General features: G+C 32.0%; 1 protein-coding gene across 1 annotated transcript; it reads left to right on the forward strand.

Annotated features, from left to right (window-relative positions):
• Positions 1-177: 177 nt before the first annotated feature.
• On the forward strand, positions 178-21528 carry LOC134230884 (T-box transcription factor TBX10-like). Its single transcript, XM_062712752.1, has 7 exons — positions 178-762; positions 890-1193; positions 18034-18307; positions 18857-19009; positions 20278-20345; positions 20832-20950; positions 21173-21528. The coding sequence occupies exons 1-7, from the start codon at positions 576-578 to the stop codon at positions 21424-21426; spliced, it is 1359 nt and encodes a 452-aa protein (XP_062568736.1). The 5' UTR covers positions 178-575; the 3' UTR covers positions 21427-21528.
• Positions 21529-22770: the final 1242 nt, after the last annotated feature.

Below are 22770 nucleotides of genomic sequence, written 5' to 3' on the forward strand. Positions count from 1 at the left end.
TTTTCAGCAGTGTAACTGCACATTTATTCATTGTATTTCTCCTTTTTGTAGCTAAATAGAAGAAAAAGTAACAACTTCAATGGGTGCACATTTTTATGATTAAATGACAGAGCTACTGCTTAGGCGTTTTGTTTTTAGGTTTTCGTTGGGCCGACCCCTCAGAGCCGTCATTTCTGACACCCATAATGATTGATGACCCCTCCAATACCTGCTTATATAAACTACTGTGTCAACATTTCTCCCTCTGTACCCAAACTATTCTAAACACATCTGGAATCTTTGTGTTGCCCATCGCCAAAAGTGACCGAATGTCTCTGCAACATGCAAACGTACTCAATATCCCCTTATCGTAATTAATCCCCATCTTCTTTATGCACTTCAGTGTTAACAGCCAATCAAATTGCTTGCTCGTGATTTTGCTGAATTGGGGGCCGGTCATTGTAGGTGTTAATTTGCCAAAATTTGTCTTATTTATGGGATAATATAGCTACATGCGCAACATTGACAAAACTTTTTTTACTGGTTTCGATACAAGTTTTATCTTTTGAATGTGTGAAAAATTGGGCAAATCATAGATGGATATCACCGGTCCTCTGTCTGTTCGCGCGAACGCCTTCAGTATCGCATCGCTGATGTCTGGACCGTTTTCGGATTCTGTCTTTAACTCACTCGGGTACCCCGGAGCTTCCAGCCAGTATAACTCGGACTGCTTTGTGGAATGGGGAAACTGCGGATATGCTCCCGGAATGAAAAGCATGGAGGGTGAGCAAACCATGATTTGGAATATCTTTTAAAATATTGCATTTTGTTCTATTCTCTTTTAAAATCATAATTGTGATGTTAATTACCTCCAAGTATTTCATAATTTTTTTGATTAATTAATTTCCAGCCTGTCTCCTTAATGCTGGTACTGGGAGACCTCTTTATGAATCTTCAAGATTTGAATATCAGGATGTGATTTCAAGAAATTCCGACAATTGTGCTAAACATTCCCAAGACTCCGACTTCATGAAAGGTGATCACACCTGTAAAAGTGACAATTGCTTGGAGAACACACCCGAAGAAAAGGGGGAGCAGTCTAAGAAACCCCTACACCCAAAACTCCTGAACGTCAACGCGCACCTTGAGATGAAGTCTTTGTGGGACGAGTTTGACGAACTCGGAACAGAGATGATCGTGACCAAAGCCGGCAGGTAGGGAAAAATAAAGTATTATTTGTTTGTTCACGTATTTAGTTTCTAATTTAATTTTTGACATGGGTGTGTCGGTATTAAAAGGGACATTTTCACCACTGAGAGACAAAATTGCCCTATAGAGAAAGAAGAGTGTATATATCTAACTTATGCATTACTTCCACAGTGTATTATCTTTTATTCAAACCGTTTACCGTTAAAGGTATGCTTTAAATTATCTTTTTAATGACTTCTTTTCAGTATGATTTAACAAAAATAATTATTTTGTCTTGTTTGTGTGTTTTAATCTTCATCATTCTGACAAGCATTCATATATAATATATATAATATATTCTTTTAAAGACATCTTGGAGCATGATAATTTTGATGTCGTAAAAAAAAAAATGATCTGATGCCATTTGTAATTACGAAAACGTCATTTATCTTAATTATAGTCAGTTTGGTTTGAATACGGGTGTATACGAAAAAATATAATTATTAATAGGGTGTTTATTTTCTTGAAATCTGGTAATTGAATACTGAGCGAAGCTATAGTAGAACAAAACTAACACAGAGGGTCCTATTTACAAAAAAATTGCCTATGACAAGTAATATACTGTTGCTAACAATTCTTTCAGATGCAAAAAAATTCTGAATTTGTTCTAAAATAATATGTTTAAATTCTAAAGAAAAAAAAAGAAAACTGAAGAAAAGAAATCTTTTTCAAATTAATTATGTCGAAGAAAATATTCGCAACAGTTGTATTTTGGTCTTGACCATATGAATTATATTGTACGAAGTGGTCCAAATCTGCAATGAATACAATATGACCCATATTGCAGATTACACTATAATTTTAGTCCTTAGGACCTATTGCCAAATTATTTGATGAAAGATTGAATTCATTATTTCATACATACAGGTATAAATAAGCATTTAGACTTTGTCAGGATACTAGTATGTTGAATTATGAACAATTGAATTGTTAAAAAAAAGCTTAAACCTCGATATACAATAATTTTTTTTTTTGATATCTACATTTTATTCTGTGTAAAATATCAATTTTTTGTTTTTTTTTAAAGTGTTGAAGTTACGCATGTTGTTTGCATTTCTATATGGCACACTTGCAAGAAGTTTTCTTAAAACCTTATTTATTTATTATTTTTTTATATTTGCTAATTTCAAAAAATAAACTATCCCAGTTTATATTTGTCTGGCCATCTGTTTGATTCTATGTCCGATATATGTCAATCTTTTTTGCTAAATTGAACGTAAATGTTGTAATTAAGTTTTTGTACTATCATGGAAGACATGCCATTATAGTGAATACAATCTGTGACGACGGATAAGGATTGAGACATTGTTTATCAATGTTTCTCCTGTATGTCTCCAAACGTGCGAATAGCTGTCACAATATCATAAAAATAAATATCAACAATTTTACATTTCTGTCAAACTCGAGAATAAAAAAAAACTGAATGAGGTGAAACCGATATTTGTTTTACATTTATAGAAACATGATACATTTTAATAACGAAAGAGAAAAAAATCACCCCATGGCCAGCATTTAAGGCAATGCAAATGTTCCAAATGCGAAGCGAGAATGTATACTAGTACTTAACTAGCATGCATGTGAACAAAAGATCAAATCTGTATGACAATTTTTTTTTCGTCTTCTTCATAACTTTCAATTGAAACTACCGGATATTTGAATCAAATGTCGCTCCCCTTCAAACTTGAATAATATACAATATATTCTGAAATGCGTTTTATACTCAGCCTGGTGTTTATTTGGACTTACGGGAAATAAATGTTAATTTTTTACCTAAGATGAATGTATATTCAAGTAATATTTTCATGTTCAATAATCAAATTTACTACAGGCATTGTATTTTACTAATAATTTTTTTATCATAATAATAGTTTTTCTTAATTATATTTTATAATAAATACCTGATAAAATGCTTTAAACCCGCATTTGTTCTCAGATATATACAATGTAAAATGACGTGTAAATTTTAGCGAACCAACAGTTGATTTAGCCTTTCTATAAGAATTCTTTAAGTTTGTTGAAGTGCGTTAACAATCAACATTCCTTATGTGATGGAATGTCATGTCATATTCCAATGCGACTTGAAAAAGGCAATATTATTTCAAATGGAATTAAAGGGTAGCTAAACATCTGATGATACAATTAAAAGAAACCGAATTTTATAAAGAAGAAGCCGAAAAAAAAATATAACATACAAATATCTTATGTTTTTGCACTATATTGCATGTTGGTTAAGTATAAATTTTTGTTCCGCATTTAGCACATTTGCATTGCGTAAAATGCTGACCATGGGGTGAACTTATTCTAATGAAATATTTGATTGAAGTTCCTTTTTTTTAGTATGTATGTTTTTTTTTATTTTCATAATAAAAAGGAATTATTTTATTGTGCATATAATAGTAATATACTGATGGAAAAGTTTTAAATACTTTTTTAAAAAGTATATTTTGTTCAAATAGAATATTTATCTCAAAGTTTTGGGAATTTGAAAGTAATAATTAGAGATACATGTATACCCTTGTGTTCTTGGGTGCGCTTTTTTTTTAACGATCACATTAGCGAAACATGCTTATTAACATAAATCATTTAATTCTTCAAAATATGACTTCTTCTAAAAAAAATATAGACATTGCTTGCGGTTTAATAGATTAAAATCTGCCAGAAAGGACACAATTCCTTTTATAACACGGTGATATGCAGAAAAATACGGGTACATTATGTGTTCAATTCACTTTTTGAGTCAAGTCTGAGGAAAACAGACATTCTAAAACCCAGTAATGTCATTGATTGCATTGGACAATGCCAGCGAAACGTCAGATAACAGCCACAATAGTGAGGTACCGAGACTGACCGAACCAATCATAGTCACGTCAGAGTTTTCGGTGATGCGTCCAATACATGACAGTTTCTGCATTGAAATGCACACTGATCATGCCTGTAAGTCCCATGGCGCTCTCTGTGGAGACGATCACATGGCCATACCCTCATCATCATAGGTCCATGCTTCATTAAACGTCGACGAGCGTAGCATCCCTATCTCGCCTTATCACCTTGTTATGAAAACTGTTTTCTTTCGCTATATGAATACCCCTTGTATTTCTCTAATCATTACCAATTTCTATTCCTACAGCTTTCCAGCTGCTTTTTAAAGAGAATAGAGGTATCATAAAGTGACCATTTGGTTGGTTCTTGTTTCTAATTTTACGATTTTATGTATGTTAAGATATAGGAATAAATCAGGTGGTACTTAACACAGGTGTTAGTTTCGTGAGTGAAGTAATTTACTCGATTCCGAGTTCAGCCAGCATCACACCGCCTTAATGGTGATATAAATAAATCCGCCGTGCGATTTCTTGGTGAAACTTTCTTATAAATTGTTTTCCAGGCATTTGAAGTGGCTCTTACGGTGTTTTCCATCAGTTTTAATTGAATTTTGAGCATGCTTAATGTTGGAAATAAATATATACATCCGCAGCTGTATTCGCCTCAATATATACGTCCAATACGAGCTGGAATAAATATTTCTAATTGTTAGGTATTTTGTTACAATTAACGAGAACGAAAGTATCTGGAAAGAAAACGTGCAACATAAACAAAACACTTTTTCCAATGTAAAGGAACGTTATCGTGGAAGGCTTCAAAGTGGATTGTAAGATATTACCACAAAATCAAAACAATGCTTCGGGACTCGAACTTTGAGATCCATAAAAAACGTTTTATTTAATTTAAATGTGATAGCGACATTTTACGAAGGGTATATAGCTGGGGAGAAAAATTAAGTGAATCATTAATTGCGTTGTATAATATCATTGTTGAACAATAATGATCAATAATATTTATTTTCACTTTCAAAATACTTCTTATTTTTAAAGACCAAACATAAAAGCGCAAAAAGTTTTTGGATTTTATATGTTGTTTTACGTCCCATCTGAGAATTTTTCGCTCATATAGAGACGCCACCATATACCGGTGGAGGGCTTCAATCTTGTCGGCACTCAGGGCCATTGAGCAGTGAGGGTTCTTTATTATGCTAACGCCTACCTTGTCATGGGGCTTCGGGTTTGAAGGTCTCCTCCGAATTACCCGTAACTTTTACTTCAAATTTCTATGTTCAGTTCTATGAAGAGAAATTGAAGAAGAAAAAATATACAGGAAGACAGACAACATCACAAATTTTTAGAATACATATTATGATATATAAATATACAAAGTTATCAGGAATTTTCGAAAATTTTGAGCACCCGTATTAATTCAATAAAATAATTATTGGGCGTATAAAAATAATAATGTTTATATTTAAAAGTAAAGCTTGACATATAATGCAACTAACTAAAGCATTTTGAGCATTATTTACAAACTCTTCACTCTTAATAAAATAAATCAATTATATCTGTATATAAGCGCACATGAATCATTCGGAGAGGTTTCTGTCCTCTTTGTAATAAATTGTTTGATTGTTGATAAAACCTAAGGGAACGGAACATCCACTCAGTTTACTTGCAAAGATGTCACGTGTAGATTACGTACATGATATGTCTGACAAAATTGCTTTTGAAAAAGATGTTTTGACATCCTTAAAACTGACAATACCAAACTTTGGAAGCTTTAGAAAAAATATCGTCCGTCTCCCTGCCATTTTCACCCTTGTTCAACTGTATTCATTTTAGAAAAATAAATATTTACAAAATTTGTTTATTTTTAATGTAAAATAGGATGAGTAAAATAAATGTCTCCCACAGCAAATATCTTATATTTTCGATGCATATAATGCCTTCCTTGCCTATTAATACGTTAAAATGCACATGTGGTTTAAAAATAAATAATAAAATAACACAAACATACAATTTTCGTTCCATACAAGTTGTAAAGAATGCTGTAAAATTTATAGGTTTTTCTTCAGAGAGAGCAAAAATTAAGGAAAAATGATTGATGGTGCGTATATATGTATTCGTAGATAAGTAACTACATCAGATAAGGGGCCAGCGATGAGAAGTGACCACGCGAGTCCTCTACTGCCCGCAGCTCTCACATCTGTTTATGTTTTTACGTCAACCTCAAATATGTCGAAGTGTTATATGCGCTTAATTTATGTTCGAGAACATGTCCATTATTGTTTTTAAAAGATAAAAAATGTGTGTGAATATCACCCTGAACAGCTGACTGATGTTTGTCTCTGGAACGATTTGTGGGAAATGTCAAAAAAATTGTGAGAAAAAAAGCGTACTCTATGTTAAATTCCGAACTTTGAAAGCATCAAAGAATTTAACCTGTTCTCTTAAAACTCAACACATTGCAAAATATATTTGCATTGAGATAAAGACCTGCTCGCAGATCTATCCCTCCCTATTGTCTATCATATGAAGACAAAAGTAAAAACTCAAAGCAATTCTCAGATGATCCAGATAAAAATCAGATGAAAGTCTGCGCACGAGAATCCAGTTGGTACCAATGAAGCCAGCGAATCTCTCCGCTCCCTGAGCTGAAAAGAAATGTCTACACCTTACTTTGATCTCCCTGTCTCTATCTGCCTGATAAAATCACACCTCGTGCAGGAGTCTGAAAATATTTCAATTGTCCTGGTTAAAATACCTTCAGTTTGTAAGCCAGAAGCAACACTATATCTAACATACTGAGGATAAACTAAATTAATGAACATTAGAATGAATAACCGTTACGATTTAAACTTTCATCAAAATGCAAATTCTAGTAGACATTTAAATGATTGTCCTTCTACAAATTACACTTTTAATAAAGGTGGATGAACTAAATTGATTTTAAAATGAATGACCTTTACAAATTTAATACTTTTATTTTACACTACAGAAAAGCAATCACCTTTAACTTGCAAATGATGGATTGTCTTGAAGTGGAACTTTACCTTTGATAATTCATTAAATCGAACAATTTTACATTAAATGTATTCTCGACTATTCTTTACTTCTAACTAAGACATTAACAGTTGTGAATTAGAAACTTCAAGAGTACTGTGCAACAATATATTCGAAAATTGGTGTAAGTTTGAAATAAAAGATACGACAGAGTCTGACATATCTGTTTTAATATTTGGATAATTAAATTACTTTAAAAAGAGTTAATGGTAATATAACAACAAAGCTTTATGATAAACGTGATGAACCTTCATCACTTGCATACGGGGTATACCGGTAAATCTCTCAGTTGATTCGATACGCAAGAGATGCTCTACGTATGAACAATCTCAAACACGAAAAGAAAAATCAGTCTCGTTTAAAGTCATCATTTCGTAAGTTCTATGGTCGAAACAATGACTTTGTCAGCAAATACATTCCGTTAGTTCCTGATCATGTTAAGGAGCACAGGGGATGCTCACTCCTCCAGCCAGCAAAATATATATTATAAAAGTGTCGTAGTAATTTTATGATCACTTTTTTTTTCTTTCTATTGTACAGTATTATCATATTGTATATGATTCTTATATGTCATAGTAAACCAAAACAGTCATTTAAACAGTCATTTATTTGATAGTAGGACGTCTCCATATACCGGTAAGTGAAAAATTCTCGATAGGGACGTTAAACAACATACAATCAATCATATTTGATAGCAATGATAACTTTTGCAAATGAGGATCAGGTCAATATAAGACATATGCAACCATTACCCGTTAAAATTATGATATTGTTTTAATTGGTCATGCCCCTTGATAGACCTTCATTGGCGAATAGATGAATATATGTAAGTACTAGAAAAAAGTATAGATTAATATGAGAACAATTTTAATATTAAGGCCAAAATAAAATTATAGTTTGTTTGGAATTGCCTCCCGCCTCATTGAAATGCCCCCTCCTGAAAGAATTTTATTGATCAAAAGTAGGAAGATTTTTTTTTTTATTTAATCATTTTTTTTGCCCATTACATGTATCACATGCACCATACAAAACACTGAAATATAGTGTAGAAATCTATGTAAAATTATGTTGTTTTTTTTTGTAGTTGATTTTAAATATTTTTTTAAAAGTCAGAAAATGTATTTACTGTTTTATACTGAGATTTTTATTAAAAAATTAAAATTTTTCTTCAATTAAAAAAAAATATTTTCCCTCCCTCCCTCCCATGTCTGAAAACCTTCAGGCGGCAATTCCAAACAAACAATTTTTTAAGGTTGGCCTAAAAGATGATTTGACCATGATGAACATTTTTACTTTGTTTATGAATTGTTGCTGTTGTTTTGTTGTTGTTGTTCTTTTTTTATTTGATTTCTTTTTTTTTCCTGTGCTGTTCTACCCCTTCCATGGCAAAGATCTTAAGCATTTCTAGACAAATTGATATTAAGATTTCAAAGCATTTTTGAGTATTTCTTGTAATTTTTGTATATACCAATGTACGAGGGGTTATCAAAAAGTTCGTGGACTGAGGCTATGAAATTAGTACTTTGTAGTCTGTGCTTTCAAAATTTATATGGAACATAAAACAACAAAAAATAAAGAAATATTGAAAATTTTAGCCTAATACTTTCATTCTTTGCAAAATTATAATAAAATGAAAACGACATTATATGATCACCCGGCGCTGTCGTCGTTTAATTTCATGACGTCCGGTAACGTCATTGTTTTCAATGTCCGCTTCTTCTACCTCATACACTTTTTTTATGAGATTACCTGGAACTGAGTAAGGACTTAAACCCGCCTTGTTTATATGACTTTACAATGTCATGAACAGTGGCCTTCAATGGATATGATATTCCAAATGGAATAATACATTGGGAGAGATCCGCGCTTGATTGTGCCGGTGTAACGACGAAAAGTGACCCCCATAGAATATTGACCGGGGGTCATTTTTCTACGTAGAAATTTGACCCCCTGGTCAATATTCAACGTAGAAAAATGACCCCTTTTTCTGTAGAAATCATGGCCTTGGGGTCATATTTCTCCGTGTGCATTGTAGAAAATTGACCCCGTAGATTAATGACCCCCTGTCATTTTTGATGCCAAAACAATTCATTTTAGAAGGAATATTCTTATTAGGCATATGCAAGCGGGTAATATCAAGCTGACTTATGCTTTAAAGTGTTAATTTCTGAAAGCTTTTAAGCTAAGATAACAAAATCAAAGCGATAAAATACCTTGCATGAATGATACAAACTGTTTATCTCCACTAGAGGAAAACGGTATCAAAATGTTCTAACCCAAAGGCTATAGGAGCAGAGATACGAGAATTCATAGAAATTTTTATTAAATTTTATACCAGTAATTTTAAACCAGTAAATAAGTTTCCACGGTTGCCATTTTAATTCTAAAAATGGGTTATTTCCACTAGAGTTCGTTTGTACCAAACCAAATCTCAATTCTCTCTGGCGGAGAAGCAGAGGACTATGGGTATTATGGGTCATTTCTAGGTGACAGTATGGTGTCAGAAAGAAAAGTTTCCGTTATTAATCAATAATGAATCTTTTTTATTTTACCCTGGATATATAATTTTTCAGAAGTTTAAAGTTTTTTATCCATATTTTTAAAACGGGCACGAAAAAGTGTTCCAACATAGAAAAATCGTATAAAAATATTTGATTTTCTATGAATGAAGTTTCAAACTTCTTTTTAAAAAAATAGGGATAATTTAATTTGTAAAAATAAGTACTAAATTAAATTGCCTCTGAACTTTATGTATGATACAAGGAAAACAAAAAGTGGTTAGCTCAAAACCTGTAAAATGTCTTTTGTCGTTTGCTAGTGTTAACAAAATAGGGATTGTAGCATAAAACATGATTAAAAAAAAAAAATAATAATAAGTCCCCATCTTTTCCAAAAAAAGGCACATGTAGTATCGTTTTCCCCGTTCTATCATGTACATAAAAATACATATGGTGATTTTAGGAGTTTTTAACCAATAGAAAAAAAAATTTAGATGATGAAAAAGTTGTTACTTTACATGATATACTTATGCCCCTGTAAACGAAATTTCCGGGGTTTTGCCCCTGAAGACGAAGTTTCTGGGGGTATATAGCATTTTACCTGTCCGCTTGTCTGTTTGTATATTTTTCTGCAAAACTTGAACCTTGCCCATGCCCATGACTGGGTAAGACTACGGCTTTCATATTTCACAAGTGTATTTTTGTGACAAGACCTTTTTGTGTACAATCAATTTTGACCTTTTAATATTGACCTTGGAGTTTGACACACTTTTACACAAGGATAATAATTATGGAGATATTAACTAACAGTACTCAATATCAAAGTCCATAAAACAATACAAAATATAAAGGAGCAGAGCAAACACGAACCTCCGAAACATCAGAGATGGAATTAGTTGCCATATAGGAATGAGCATCCCCTGCTGACCGGTCACATCTGCCATGTTCTCCTTGTCACGACTGGGAAATAACAGGAAAATCCTCCGCAAACTCTACGCACAAATAACGGACCAACAAAAAGCACGAAAAACATTAGTCAGCATTTGTTTCAATTTGATAAATTGCATTTGCTGACAATGTCATTGTGCCAACCATAGAATTAACGAAATGTTAACGTTGACTTCAAATGAGACTGCCGATATTCTTGTTATTTATTTCATTTACTTGCTTGTCAATAATATACTTCGTTTTAGAAATTGTTCATATGTAGAGCATGCTCTTGCGTATAGAATCAACCGAGATATATACACTCCGTTTGCAGGTGATGAAGGTAAATTGCTGCATAACCAAGGAAATTTGACGATAGAAAAGTTTGTCATCACATTTATCCTTAAGCCTAGTTGTTAGATTACCATTAACGTCTTTTTTTCAAGTAAAATATCCATGGGTGAGACAGATGTGTCAGACTCTGTGGTATCTTTCATCTCAAGCTAGCTCACAAGGATATATCGTATCGACGTAGGAATGAAAATTACCATTTTTAATTGACAATACGTCGTCGATATATACGTATACTGTAAACCAATTTTTATTCGCGACGACTTTATTTCGCGATTTACCAAGCTTAAACTGGTTTGCGACGATTAATTTTCGCGATGAAGCCTCTTTTTATCTGTAGTTTATAGACAAAGAGACCTTTAGGACTGATTCGCTGCAAGAAATATTCGCGATGAAGAGGCTGTCGCGAACTTCGCGAAAATTTCTTGCACGCGAATAAAAGTTGGTTTACAGTATATCGAAATGTTGAGTTGAAGGCCACAGCAAGTAATTTCTTCTTTTCACTTCGCACAAATTCTGTTTCAAGTGAATATAAAAATAGATTTACTTATAACGGAGCGCAATTGGTACCCATGGGAATTCCAATTTATTGTCGGAATATCTGGTCTTCCCAAAAAAAAAAAACAGATATTGTCGATCAGTAACTCAAGCATCTCTTTCACGTCAACTTCAGAGTACTTGTGTGTGCAATGTGTTTTAACAAAATAATTTTGCAAATGACCAATGACCATTGTAAATTTACAAAAATTTATTAAAAAAGCAGCTGTCATTGAAATAAAAAAAATCCTGGTTCACACCACTTTTTGAATATATTGTTGCGCAGTACACTAAGAGTTTTTCCTTCTCTACTGTCAATACTTTAGTGCGGAGTACAAAAGAGATTTGAATGAACATTTACTGGAACCCGCAATGTGTCTTTGTTTGGAATCCAATATATATCGGGTAATTCAAATTTATTTTTGCTCTGTGTAATATTAAAAATATTTAAAACTGACCAAAAATTTTGAAGAATTTCTTCCTTAGAAAGGGAAGTATGAGTATAAGTAGGATTACCACTTGTAGAATTAAATCTTGAAAGTTCTTCTAAAATACAATTAATGAGACTTACAAACGAAGACAACCTGCTTTGTCGACAAGGACCAGTACGTACTGATCATATAATCTATCTATTTTTTTTTTCACTTCTGGATTATTGAACACAGAATGAATGAGGGTTTTCATATTACCCCTCAATCCTTGAATACGCGGCGTTAACATGGATCTGATACATTTAATCCATTGTGGAAAAAATCAACAATTCCACACTTTTACTTTAACATTAACTTTTGGACGGTATGTGCTAGAAATTTATTTTGAAGTAAGGGCATGACAACTAAGAGTTCATTAATTTGCAAAGGTTATCAGTGTCTATAAAATCCCAGAAGAAAGTGGATGTAACAGCAACCATTGGTCACGTATCTGTCGGCTAAAAAGTGTTGAAAAGAGATTTTTAAGTTTTTATTTTAATTTATAGATATCTCTGAAGGTTGAAATATTTTTCACTCAGGTGTAAATTTTTGCCAGTTTTGGAGAAATTTGTAATATCATCATAAGAACTTCTTGATGTGTATTGTATTTCCTGTATATAAAGTAAAAAGTATAGTAATATATAAGGTAGTTAAAAAGTATGTATTTTAAAGCAGAATAAATGCATACAATGGAATTGTATTTATATAGTTAAACAATGTTGCTATCGATGTTCGGAGGTCCGTGTTTGCTCTGCTCCTATTTTGTATTGTTTTATGGACTTTGATATTGAATACTGTTCGGTATCCCCATATCCCTTTTTCTTGCTTCTGTGCTATTTTTTTTTTCTTGCAAGAATTTTCAAAGATTATAGTAATTAGAAACGTACCATGCCATTTTCGCAAAAAAATCTTCGAATGAAAAAAAAACCAAAATATATAATCATAAATTATGTTCTCGATGAATAAATATTCATTGGGATTCTGCAAGCAAAAAATATACCCATACCAGATACATGCATTGGTTGTGATGCTACGTTTAAGATATGCAATTGAATATAAGTTGGAAAGGATAAGATTGCATAAAAAATCCCCCCTACTTGGATTTGAAAGTATGAAAAATCAGGAGACACATATACAAAGTTTTATTGTATAAAATATAGGGGGGTCAAATTTCTATGAGGGTCATTTTTCAACGTGTGTGAAGTCGTAGAATTAATGGTTTGGAATGTTTTTCTACAGTCGAAAAATGACCCTACTTGTCGTAGAATATTGACCGGGGGGTCATTTTTCTACGTAGAAAAATGACCCCCCGGTCAATATTCTACGGGGGTCACTTTTCGTCGTTACACCGGCATATTTTGCTTTTGGGAGTTCAATATGTACAACACATGATCAACGTCATTTTTTGACGTGATTGATTTTTCACACCTTGACTGCAAATCGACATGAACTGTGTATCCCTTTTCTCTCTGAATCTATTTTGACATTAAAAGACAAGTACTCAGTATGAATATTATTTCTCTGTAGCCAGTTTTAATATATTTTAGGTGTATACCAGTTTTTTCAGGGGCAAAACTTTATAGAGTGTTGGAAACGGAAACCCCTCCCCTCTTTTGACGTCATTTTCAAGGCCTCATTTCTTTGGACATTCCGTGTAAAATGTACGATAAAATTTCATAGAACTTCCAGAATGAAGTGAATATTTTATGGAACAATTGTGTCCCGACACATACCTTAATTAACGGGATTTTTGGATGTCAAATGCTCATATCAAAAGAGTTTTTCTCAGTTACACTTAGGTCGCAAAAACGTCGTGTTTGAGGTTGCGCCGCCTGGACATACCATTGCTTATAAAAACATTATTAATTTATTAAAAAATAAAATTTATTATTTATGGTTTATTCTTTAGATAGAAAAGATGATTCTAACTAGATATTTAAAAATTCATTGATGTGTCTAAAGCGGTTTTAATTTTATCACGCCAGTCCACGAACTTTTTGATAACCCCTCGTATATATATTCCGAAAGCAGGTATTGTGTAGTTTCTGAAAATGATTATAAAAATATCATTTCAGTTGCCATGGCAACGAAATACACCATAATCATGCTGGAATTTACATTTATTCAAGAATGAGTTTCATTCTAATTTTTTTGCTTAGTTAAATATGTTAAAAAATATTTTATTGTTGAGTTGAAAATCATGAGCATGTTGTACATTTTTATTACAAACCAATTTTATGTATTTTGTGGGGATGGGTTGGGGTTGGGAGGTAATCACCAGAATTTAGCATTTTTACATAGAACGTGTTACCCCTGCATTGAATTCGATAATGGCAAAATCGCTCAAATAGTGCGCAAAGTTTAACTCAAGCTACCAAAAAACTTGTACAACCTATGAAAAAATTTTCTGTACAATATGTTATCGTAATTATTTTCTCTTTCCAACGGTGTAAGATTTATTCTGATATTTGCAGTATTAACGAAGTTATGAATATTTTTTCATACTACTCTCGTTTTTCAAGTCAGATGCGTAGAAAAGCGTATATGCCATGTGAGTATTAACTTTCAAATGAGCTAATTTTGTATATGTTATACTATTTTATACTAGGGTTCAAGCTTAATTTCGAAATACGAGCTATGTTTTAGCTTAAAAAGAAGGTAAAATAATTTTCATAGAAAAATCTCAGCAATCACATACCTATTGTAAGGTGTTCTTATCTTATATCACATGTTATATTTGCATACAGAAAAATTGTAATTTCTATTTAGGAAATGCTGGTTTTCGTTTCAAAATAATAAAAATATTGCAACTGTGCATAAAGAGACCGGACAATGTTTTGTTGGTGTGATTTATTTATTATTTTTTTTTTATATTTTGGCGAGCGCGAATGATTTGGTTTATTCATCGTTCTAATTACTTAGAACTTGTGATGCCTAGTGTTGTTTTGTCGCTGTGTATAACCTTAAATGCGACTTTTTTCAGTAAAGGATTTCAACAGAATATAAATTTCAAGAATTGTTGTTCCAATTGTTATTTTCACACATCTAAAATATCACTTTTGTAATGTTCACGATGTGAAATAAATATTTATGATAAGTTTCTTATTAAACGGATAAATAACATGTAGTATTTTGCAACTGAAAATGAAAATAATCTGTTGATAACAATGTTTTTATACATGTAGGTGTTACTTTTATCATGTGAAAACAACCAGTAACAATTTTTTTTTCGTGTTGCTAGGTATATGGAATTTTTTAGTTGTAAGACATAATTTTTTTAAATATATTTTTCATCATACTTCACACTCATGAATTATTTAAATATATTTTAAATCAACTCATTCTTGGGCAAGTATTTCCACAGCAAACATTACATTGAATTTTTTATTGTGCTTTACGAGATATTAAGAGTATACCACGTTCAAACACTTGTATTTAATAATCTTATGAATAAAAATTATAGCTTCAAAAGAAATCGGAGAGGAGGTTGACTATATATAGCTATATATTTAGCTTCCCTGTTTCTGTACCCCCTCTCTTTTGTCTTGCTGGATTTGATGTCTTTGGCTCTTGTCTGTTTAAATCTCAGGTTGTTTTAATTACCGATAATTATAGCGCATTAAGATGTACATCTTGTTGACGCGAAGGGCCCCTTCGTAATAAACCGAGCTGTTTTCTGTGTCAGTCTAAACAAGAGATGTTCCGAAGTACGACGGGTTCTAATGAAGTGATAAAATAAACACAGATTTTATCGCCATGGTGATTATTTTATGGTCAATAAAATTGGATATCAAGAGAGATATTCAGTCTTGTTGATATAACCTAAAAAAGACCGTATTATTCAAATTGCTGAATTTAATAATATTTACAAAACCCGATATAGTTTTCAATCAATCAATTAAATCAATCTATCAATCAGAAGAACATTTAATTTTATTCATAATACAGCTACGACGATAAAGTTTGTACATGTAGTGAAAAGTTTATTTAAGTTACCTGACATATTTTAGGTCACCTGACTCACTTGACCTATAATTATTTCCTTTTGTCCGTCGTTGGGTATCGTGCGTTATCCGTCGTCGGTTAATAATTGAGCATTTTGAGCCTCCTCTCTGGAATGGCTAAGCCAATTTCAATCAATTTCTTTTGGTAAAAGGGAAGGAAATATTTGAATTCCATGATCCCTGGACATCAAGCAGTCATGATTGTAGTGAGCATTGAAGCCTTTAACAAAAATTCATAGCCCCCAGGATCATGATTTATGGTGTTAATGTGGGTACTATATAACATTAATTGAAAAAAAAACATCATTTCTTTGAAATTATTCTCTGTTCCAGGATATGTAGAATATTAACAAAGAGAGCTTCTTAGAAAATTGTGAAAATGGCCCATTGGGTCAAAGGTTCTAGTTAAAGACGAGGCTTCAATGAACATGGATAGTATCCTACTTCTGTTCTTCCAAATTGTGAAATTCGGGATCCCTGGATCGAAGTTTTATGAAGTCAGGATAGATTTCTTTTTCAACAGTAAAAAATATACAAGTTCATGAATTCTGACAATTTTGTTCTGATCTTATGCAAACAGAGTGCATGTTAATGAGCCAAAATGCGTTTAGGCCACTTTATAGTCATTCATTCATTCATTCATTTATTCTCTCAAAAAAACCATATACATGGTACAAGAGGTACATACAAATGTATATACATATTTACAATAATTATGGACGAGCAGAAATTACAGGAGGACAGACAGTGTCAAAAATTTTTGTGATAGATATACACAATTTTCGTAAAGATGCTGGATCTGTACTTGTCATCAAATTACAGAATTTTATTATATTTGGATGTGCATAGTATTTCTGCAATAAAAAATCTTTTCGGATACTATATAATGCATTACATTCCTGTAAATAATGAAATTCGTTTCCTATCTGATTATTATTACATAAATTGCACACTCTTTCATTTCTTTCAACATTATTCCATCTACCCATCTCTACTGGAAGACGATGGTTACTTGTTCTGAATTTTGAAAAGATATTTCTAAATTTTCTTGGTAAAATAGTTAAATGTTTTTCACATTCAAACTTTGTTTTAAAAATTCTATATGTAATACCTTTACTGGAATTATTCATATCACTATACCATTTCTGTAAAAACTGGTATTTGATCTTTTGGTTTATTGCGGTTGCAGTCCATTTAACACTATGAAAATTTTGATTAGTCCAAATATTACAGAGCCCCGTTGTATTAAGAATATTCTGTATGAAAGATATCCATGGATTACTTAAATCCCATTTTTGGTGTATTTATTATAAAGATGTAAATAAATAATTTTACAGATGACCTATTGCAATGTCATGTTGTAAATTTTTTATTTACAGCCACCGGGTAAATTCAAAATTTACAACATAACAGCAATCTGTTTTTTGTCCATTGTCGTGCAAAGTCCGTTACATTTAAACATTTCAGCTTCTTCTCTGGAACTGCAGTACTATTATCAACAAATTATGGTATAATTATATATTAGGGCATACTTTTTTTTTTGGTCTTTATCCATTGTCTTGAAGAGTTCCAATACTTGAAGGAACTGTGTGCTTTATTTAAATGTCTATATATTGGTGTTGTAGACTTCCTCTAAAACAAGATTTGATAAAAGAAACATCTACGATACATACCTAATAATTTTTATTAATTTTTCTTTGAATTATCCAAGAATTTTCATCAAGTAATATCTTTCAAAAAAAACCTGGTAATGCATGCTGATTTTTTGTCTATGAACATGTGATAACCTTGAATTAAGAATATCTTTAAATATTATCAGTAGGTAAGGTACGTTGCGTATGACCTTAAATTTTTAAAAGTTTACAAGTTTAACGTATACCAAATATGGACAAAGGAGAATTTTAACAAACTTTACGCTCCTTTGACAATGTCATATATGATTATAATCATACCTCTTTACTGCTCCTATTTTGTATTGTTTTATGGACTTTTGAGCTTGAATACTGTTCGTTCTATCCATTTATTTTATTATAAGGAGAAGACTGTCAAAATTTTTGAACTTGTGTCTAATTTTCTTGACTCTTTGTCAATACAATATTTTCAATTCAAACTACATTTGTATTTTTACTTGTAGACGAATGTTTCCAACGTTCCAGGTTCGGCTGTACGGCCTGGACCACATGTCGGACTATATGGTGATGATGGATTTCGTGCCCTGCGATGACAAGAGATATCGGTACTCCTTCCACAGCTCTAGCTGGGTGGTGGCCGGAAAAGCTGACCCCCACATGCCCGGGAGAATTCACGTGCATCCAGACTCCCCCGCCAAAGGGTCACAGTGGATGAAGCAAGTGGTGTCTTTTGATAAATTAAAACTGACGAATAATTTGATGGATGATAATGGGCATGTAAGTCTGAATGGTTCTGTTTGCACACCTGCAAATTTAATACAGCCCTCTAAAATGTCAAGGGTGCAATATCAATCATTCGGCCATGTATCTAAAATTTATTATGTTTGACCCAGTAACATTTAGTCGTGAACACAAATTATATAAATAACTGCAATGAAATGCTGATTAATGACAAATGAAATTGCATCGGACAAGTTGACAGACGACCAATTTGAAAAGCCTACTTTATTTTAGAGTTTATATTTTCTTCCGTCGATGTAATCAAAAATTAATTTGTTAGTCGAATAAAATGTCTATAGGAAGACAAGTTTTAACTTAAAATTCGTAAAAAAAAAAATTAAGCATGTATTGCCTTATCGTCATTGTCAGTAAATCATATGTTTATCACCAGAGAAAAAAAATGAAATTAGATTTTCAATCGTCGTTAAATGTGTATCATTTTCAACTTGTTTAAAGATTTAATTTAGATTTCGTTTCTACCACTGCTAGAGGTGGATGTAGTAACATGAAATCTAAATAAATAAAATCTTTATCTCAACTTTGCAGATCATTTTGAATTCGATGCACAAGTATCAGCCTCGATGCCATGTTGTTTATGTAAATCCGAAATCCGAAGATTGTTCCTCCACGGAAAACTTCAAGACGTACATCTTCCCAGAGACGAAGTTCATGGCAGTGACAGCGTATCAAAACCATCGGGTAAACAGTCTTGTCTCTCGCCACCAGACGAAGCCCGACTGTCGTCTGCAATCAAAAACAGTATTAATTCATCACAAGGACTATTTATCAAATATGTTACATTTATAACCAGTGAGGGTACTCGTGACATCGGTTAATCAATGTCTAGAAGTATTTGAAATGTTACTGAATTTTTATTTAAGGACGTTTTTGTCTACACACTCTTCAAGTTTAGGGGAAAAAAGAATTGCTAGTATTTTTGAAATGTTCGAATGTTTAGAAATTATCATATAGAGAAGTTTTAATTAAACTATTGTTACAATCTTTAGTGGCAGAATTAGTTATTGGATGTAAACATAATTTCATTTAAAAAAAGATTAATTTTGTAGATCCTTTGAATTTAAGTATTCTTTGAATTTCTCGCTGGCGTCAAAGAAAAAAAATACTTATAGTTATGTTAGTTGAACCATAAAATTCTTTATTAATAGGTATTTACAAATGTACTAAAGAGGATTGTTTTGAATTTGATTCTCACTGCATGTCCAGAATTTATAGGCCTGGTTTAACCATTACCCATTATTTTAGTCCATTAAATATTATGGATATCTAAGTTGAAAATTGATAGTCATCAATTTAAATATTGTAGATAACTCAATTGAAAATTCCTGGTCGTTCTTTAAATATTAAGTAAAAAAAAATACAAATAATCCATTAAAAAAATATATGGTAAATATAACTAATGCAGTTGAAAATAACTAGTAATCCATTAAATATTGTAGATAACTCGGTTGAAATTACAAGCAATCAGTTTAATAATTTTTGACAACTCAGCTGAAAGTTGCAAGGTATCCAATAAATATTTTATATAACTCAATTAAAAATTGTTAGTTCTTAATTAAATATTGTAGATAGATTAGATTAAAATTGCACGGTATCCATTAAATATTTTATATAACTCAGTTAAAAATTGTTAGTCCTTTATTAAATATTGTAGATAAATTAGATTAAAATTGCAAGGTATCCATTAAATATTTTCGATAACTCAGTTGAAAATTGATAGTCATCCATTAAATATTGTAAATATAACTCAGTTGAAAATTGCCAGTTATAGAAAATTAAGTTGAAAATTGCTAGCAATCCATTAAATATTTTAGATTACCCAGTTTAACATAACGAGTAATTCATAATAATATTATTATAATATATAATTAATAAAATAATAAATAATAAATATTATAAATATAACTTAGTTGAGAATTTCTAGTTATCCATCATTATTTTTATTTTAGATAACTCAGTTGAAAATTGCCAGTAATCCATTTGCCAAAGGTTTCCGAGATGTGGATCCAAACGAGTGGTAAGTTACATATCCGTCTACATTCATGTTCATGTTGTTTTTCTATAGTTGTGTCTTGTTGTAGATTTTAAACCTTCAAACCTTACATTATATAATTTTTTCATTTCATAATTTAATTTTTTTTCAAATGCTCCTGTGCATGATTTTTTAAAATATCAGGGAGACAGTTGTGATCCTTAGAATTGAATCTACTTTTCAGTGACATATTGATTTGAAGATTTAGTTATTTACTTATTTTATTTTTTCTGAAAATACATTTTTACAGTACAGTTATCTTCAATGTATATTTTCTACAAGTATTTTCACCAATCAAATAATTTTGTATTGTAAACTTTCCGTAAATAATGAAATTTTTGGCAAGAAACAAAACTCACAAAAAAATCAGGTAATGGTTATATATTTTATGTAATGAAAAAATACTAAGTAAAAAAAAATCAATCCTTTATGGTTTAATATAATTTAATGCCCAGTGACTGTCTATTACAGTATGGTGGATGTTATATCCCAGTTGAATCCCTGCGCCCGACCCCGAAACCACAACCGTCCTAGCTCTCTGTCTTATATCAACAATAGCTCCTCCAAACGGCGATCGTCCGAAGAGAAAGGTAAATCGTTATACATGGAGGAGTTTTTTTAAAGAGGAAATATTGGTAATATTAAATAAATATCAGAGAAATATTTTAAAAAATCAAATAGCATTTACATGTACGGTGGTGTTTTTATACAGGATCATTTTGAGACTATTGCACATTCAGGAATTTTAACTTACACCCAGGTTCCATGACTTTTTCACCCAGATAAACCCTGAGATAACTTCATTCTTACAGGTTCTGAATCCGAGGACTCTTGTCTGTCTCCCAATAGTTCTGCTTCCGGAAGTGGCACATCACCCTTACGTCTTCCTACGCGGCCAAATTACCCTTCTGACGGATATACCTACACTCCATACAGTCATGAAACCTACATGATGGCATCCAAGAGCAGACTTTCTCCATACTCTCGGACATTAGATTATCCCTATCACCATGCTCGTATGAAGGAATTGTATCCAGGCACCAATTCTTGTGGGTACAATTTCTAACTGTGAATTTTCTTGTCTTGTTCGGCCTAAAAAGTTGCTTTGTTGAATGATTCATTTGTGACGTTTTTAAATCCACCATGACATTTCTTTTGTAGATTTTTCTGTTAATAAATATTTATCTTGTTTTACCGTTTTTCTATTTTTATTCTTTTTTTTTCCAAAGAATCAAGCGAACAGCTAGTTGAGAGCTTTAATGGAATAACCATATTAAATACGGGAAAAATTGTCTCTAAACAAAAATGTGAAAAGCTTGACGTGCTGAAACGCAGTTTGCTCTTAAAATTGCACATGATCCAGGACTGATTTCTTCCCATATCAACTTCTAATTGACGCTGTATGTTCAACGTCAATTTTTACCAAACACACATTTTGCTACTTTTTTCTACAATATTTACATTAGGATAAGTCGAAGCGATTTAACTGTGGATGACAAATTACTTCAGCAGTCGGGGTCAGTAAATTTGTAACACGTTGTATCCTCTTCTAGCAGTAAAATAGACTCACTTTTGGCAGAATGCAAGATGTTGATAGCTTTTCGTAGCCCGTTTCCTCTCACAAATTAACACTACGTATAAACATGATGCGTCGAATATAAACATTTATTCGGATACAAATCTAGCGATCTTTTTAGATCAGGATAAAGAATGCTTCTAAACGACCTTTTTAGCTTGAACAGATGTAGTATTTCCACTCAAATCCTTTTCTGATAAGATTCAAATACGAAATTCACATAAAATATCTCTTCTAGAGTAAGGGAATCCCACAATAGCAAAACACTTAGCAATGCACTTGATTTTAGTGCTTATTTGTGTAATATGTATTGCTTATCTATAGCTTATGATGAACAGGTTGTGGAGAAGGAAACAATTCTACATGTTCATAAAAAAAAATGTCATTCTACTTGTGAAACAAAAATGAAAATAAGTCGCCGATAAAATGCTGATTTTTAGCATCTCTTTTGACAAAAATAAAATATCTAACAATAAGCCTGTGATAGTTTTGTTTTATCAAATATCTTAAAATGAAAAGCAACTTCAAATCAAAGACCTTATCTAAAAAAGTGACAACCAATCAAAGTCCTTATCACATTCGGTGCTAGCGGATGTCAGTTCTGAGCACGCGCTATCATGTTTGACCCCGTCACTGGGAGAGTCTTCTCTGCGTTTGATGGACATTACACAGAGTAATGATAATTCAGTGTTCACTGACGACAGATAGAATTTTCCACTAAATGAAATCATTTTAGCTACCTGATAAACTGTCGATAATTTCAATTAACTGTACAGGTTTTACTTGTGACATCAAAGTTCTGTTTACATTTGTTATACTCACACCTTGAGTCAC

The sequence above is a fragment of the Saccostrea cucullata genome, unplaced genomic scaffold, assembly GCF_032062105.1.
Source record: "Saccostrea cucullata isolate Sc308-1 unplaced genomic scaffold, CSIRO_AGI_Scuc_v1 ctg361, whole genome shotgun sequence".
Lineage (NCBI taxonomy): Eukaryota > Metazoa > Mollusca > Bivalvia > Ostreida > Ostreidae > Saccostrea > Saccostrea cuccullata.

Coding starts and splice junctions, on each gene's coding strand:
- LOC134230884 (XM_062712752.1), top strand. CDS start 576: ATGGATATCACCGGTCCTCTGTCTGTTCGCGCGAACGCCTTCAGTATC. Junction 19,010..20,277: donor CAGCGTATCAAAACCATCGG/GTAAACAGTCTT, acceptor TTTTTATTTTAG/ATAACTCAGTTGAAAATTGC. Junction 20,346..20,831: donor GATGTGGATCCAAACGAGTG/GTAAGTTACATA, acceptor TGTCTATTACAG/TATGGTGGATGTTATATCCC.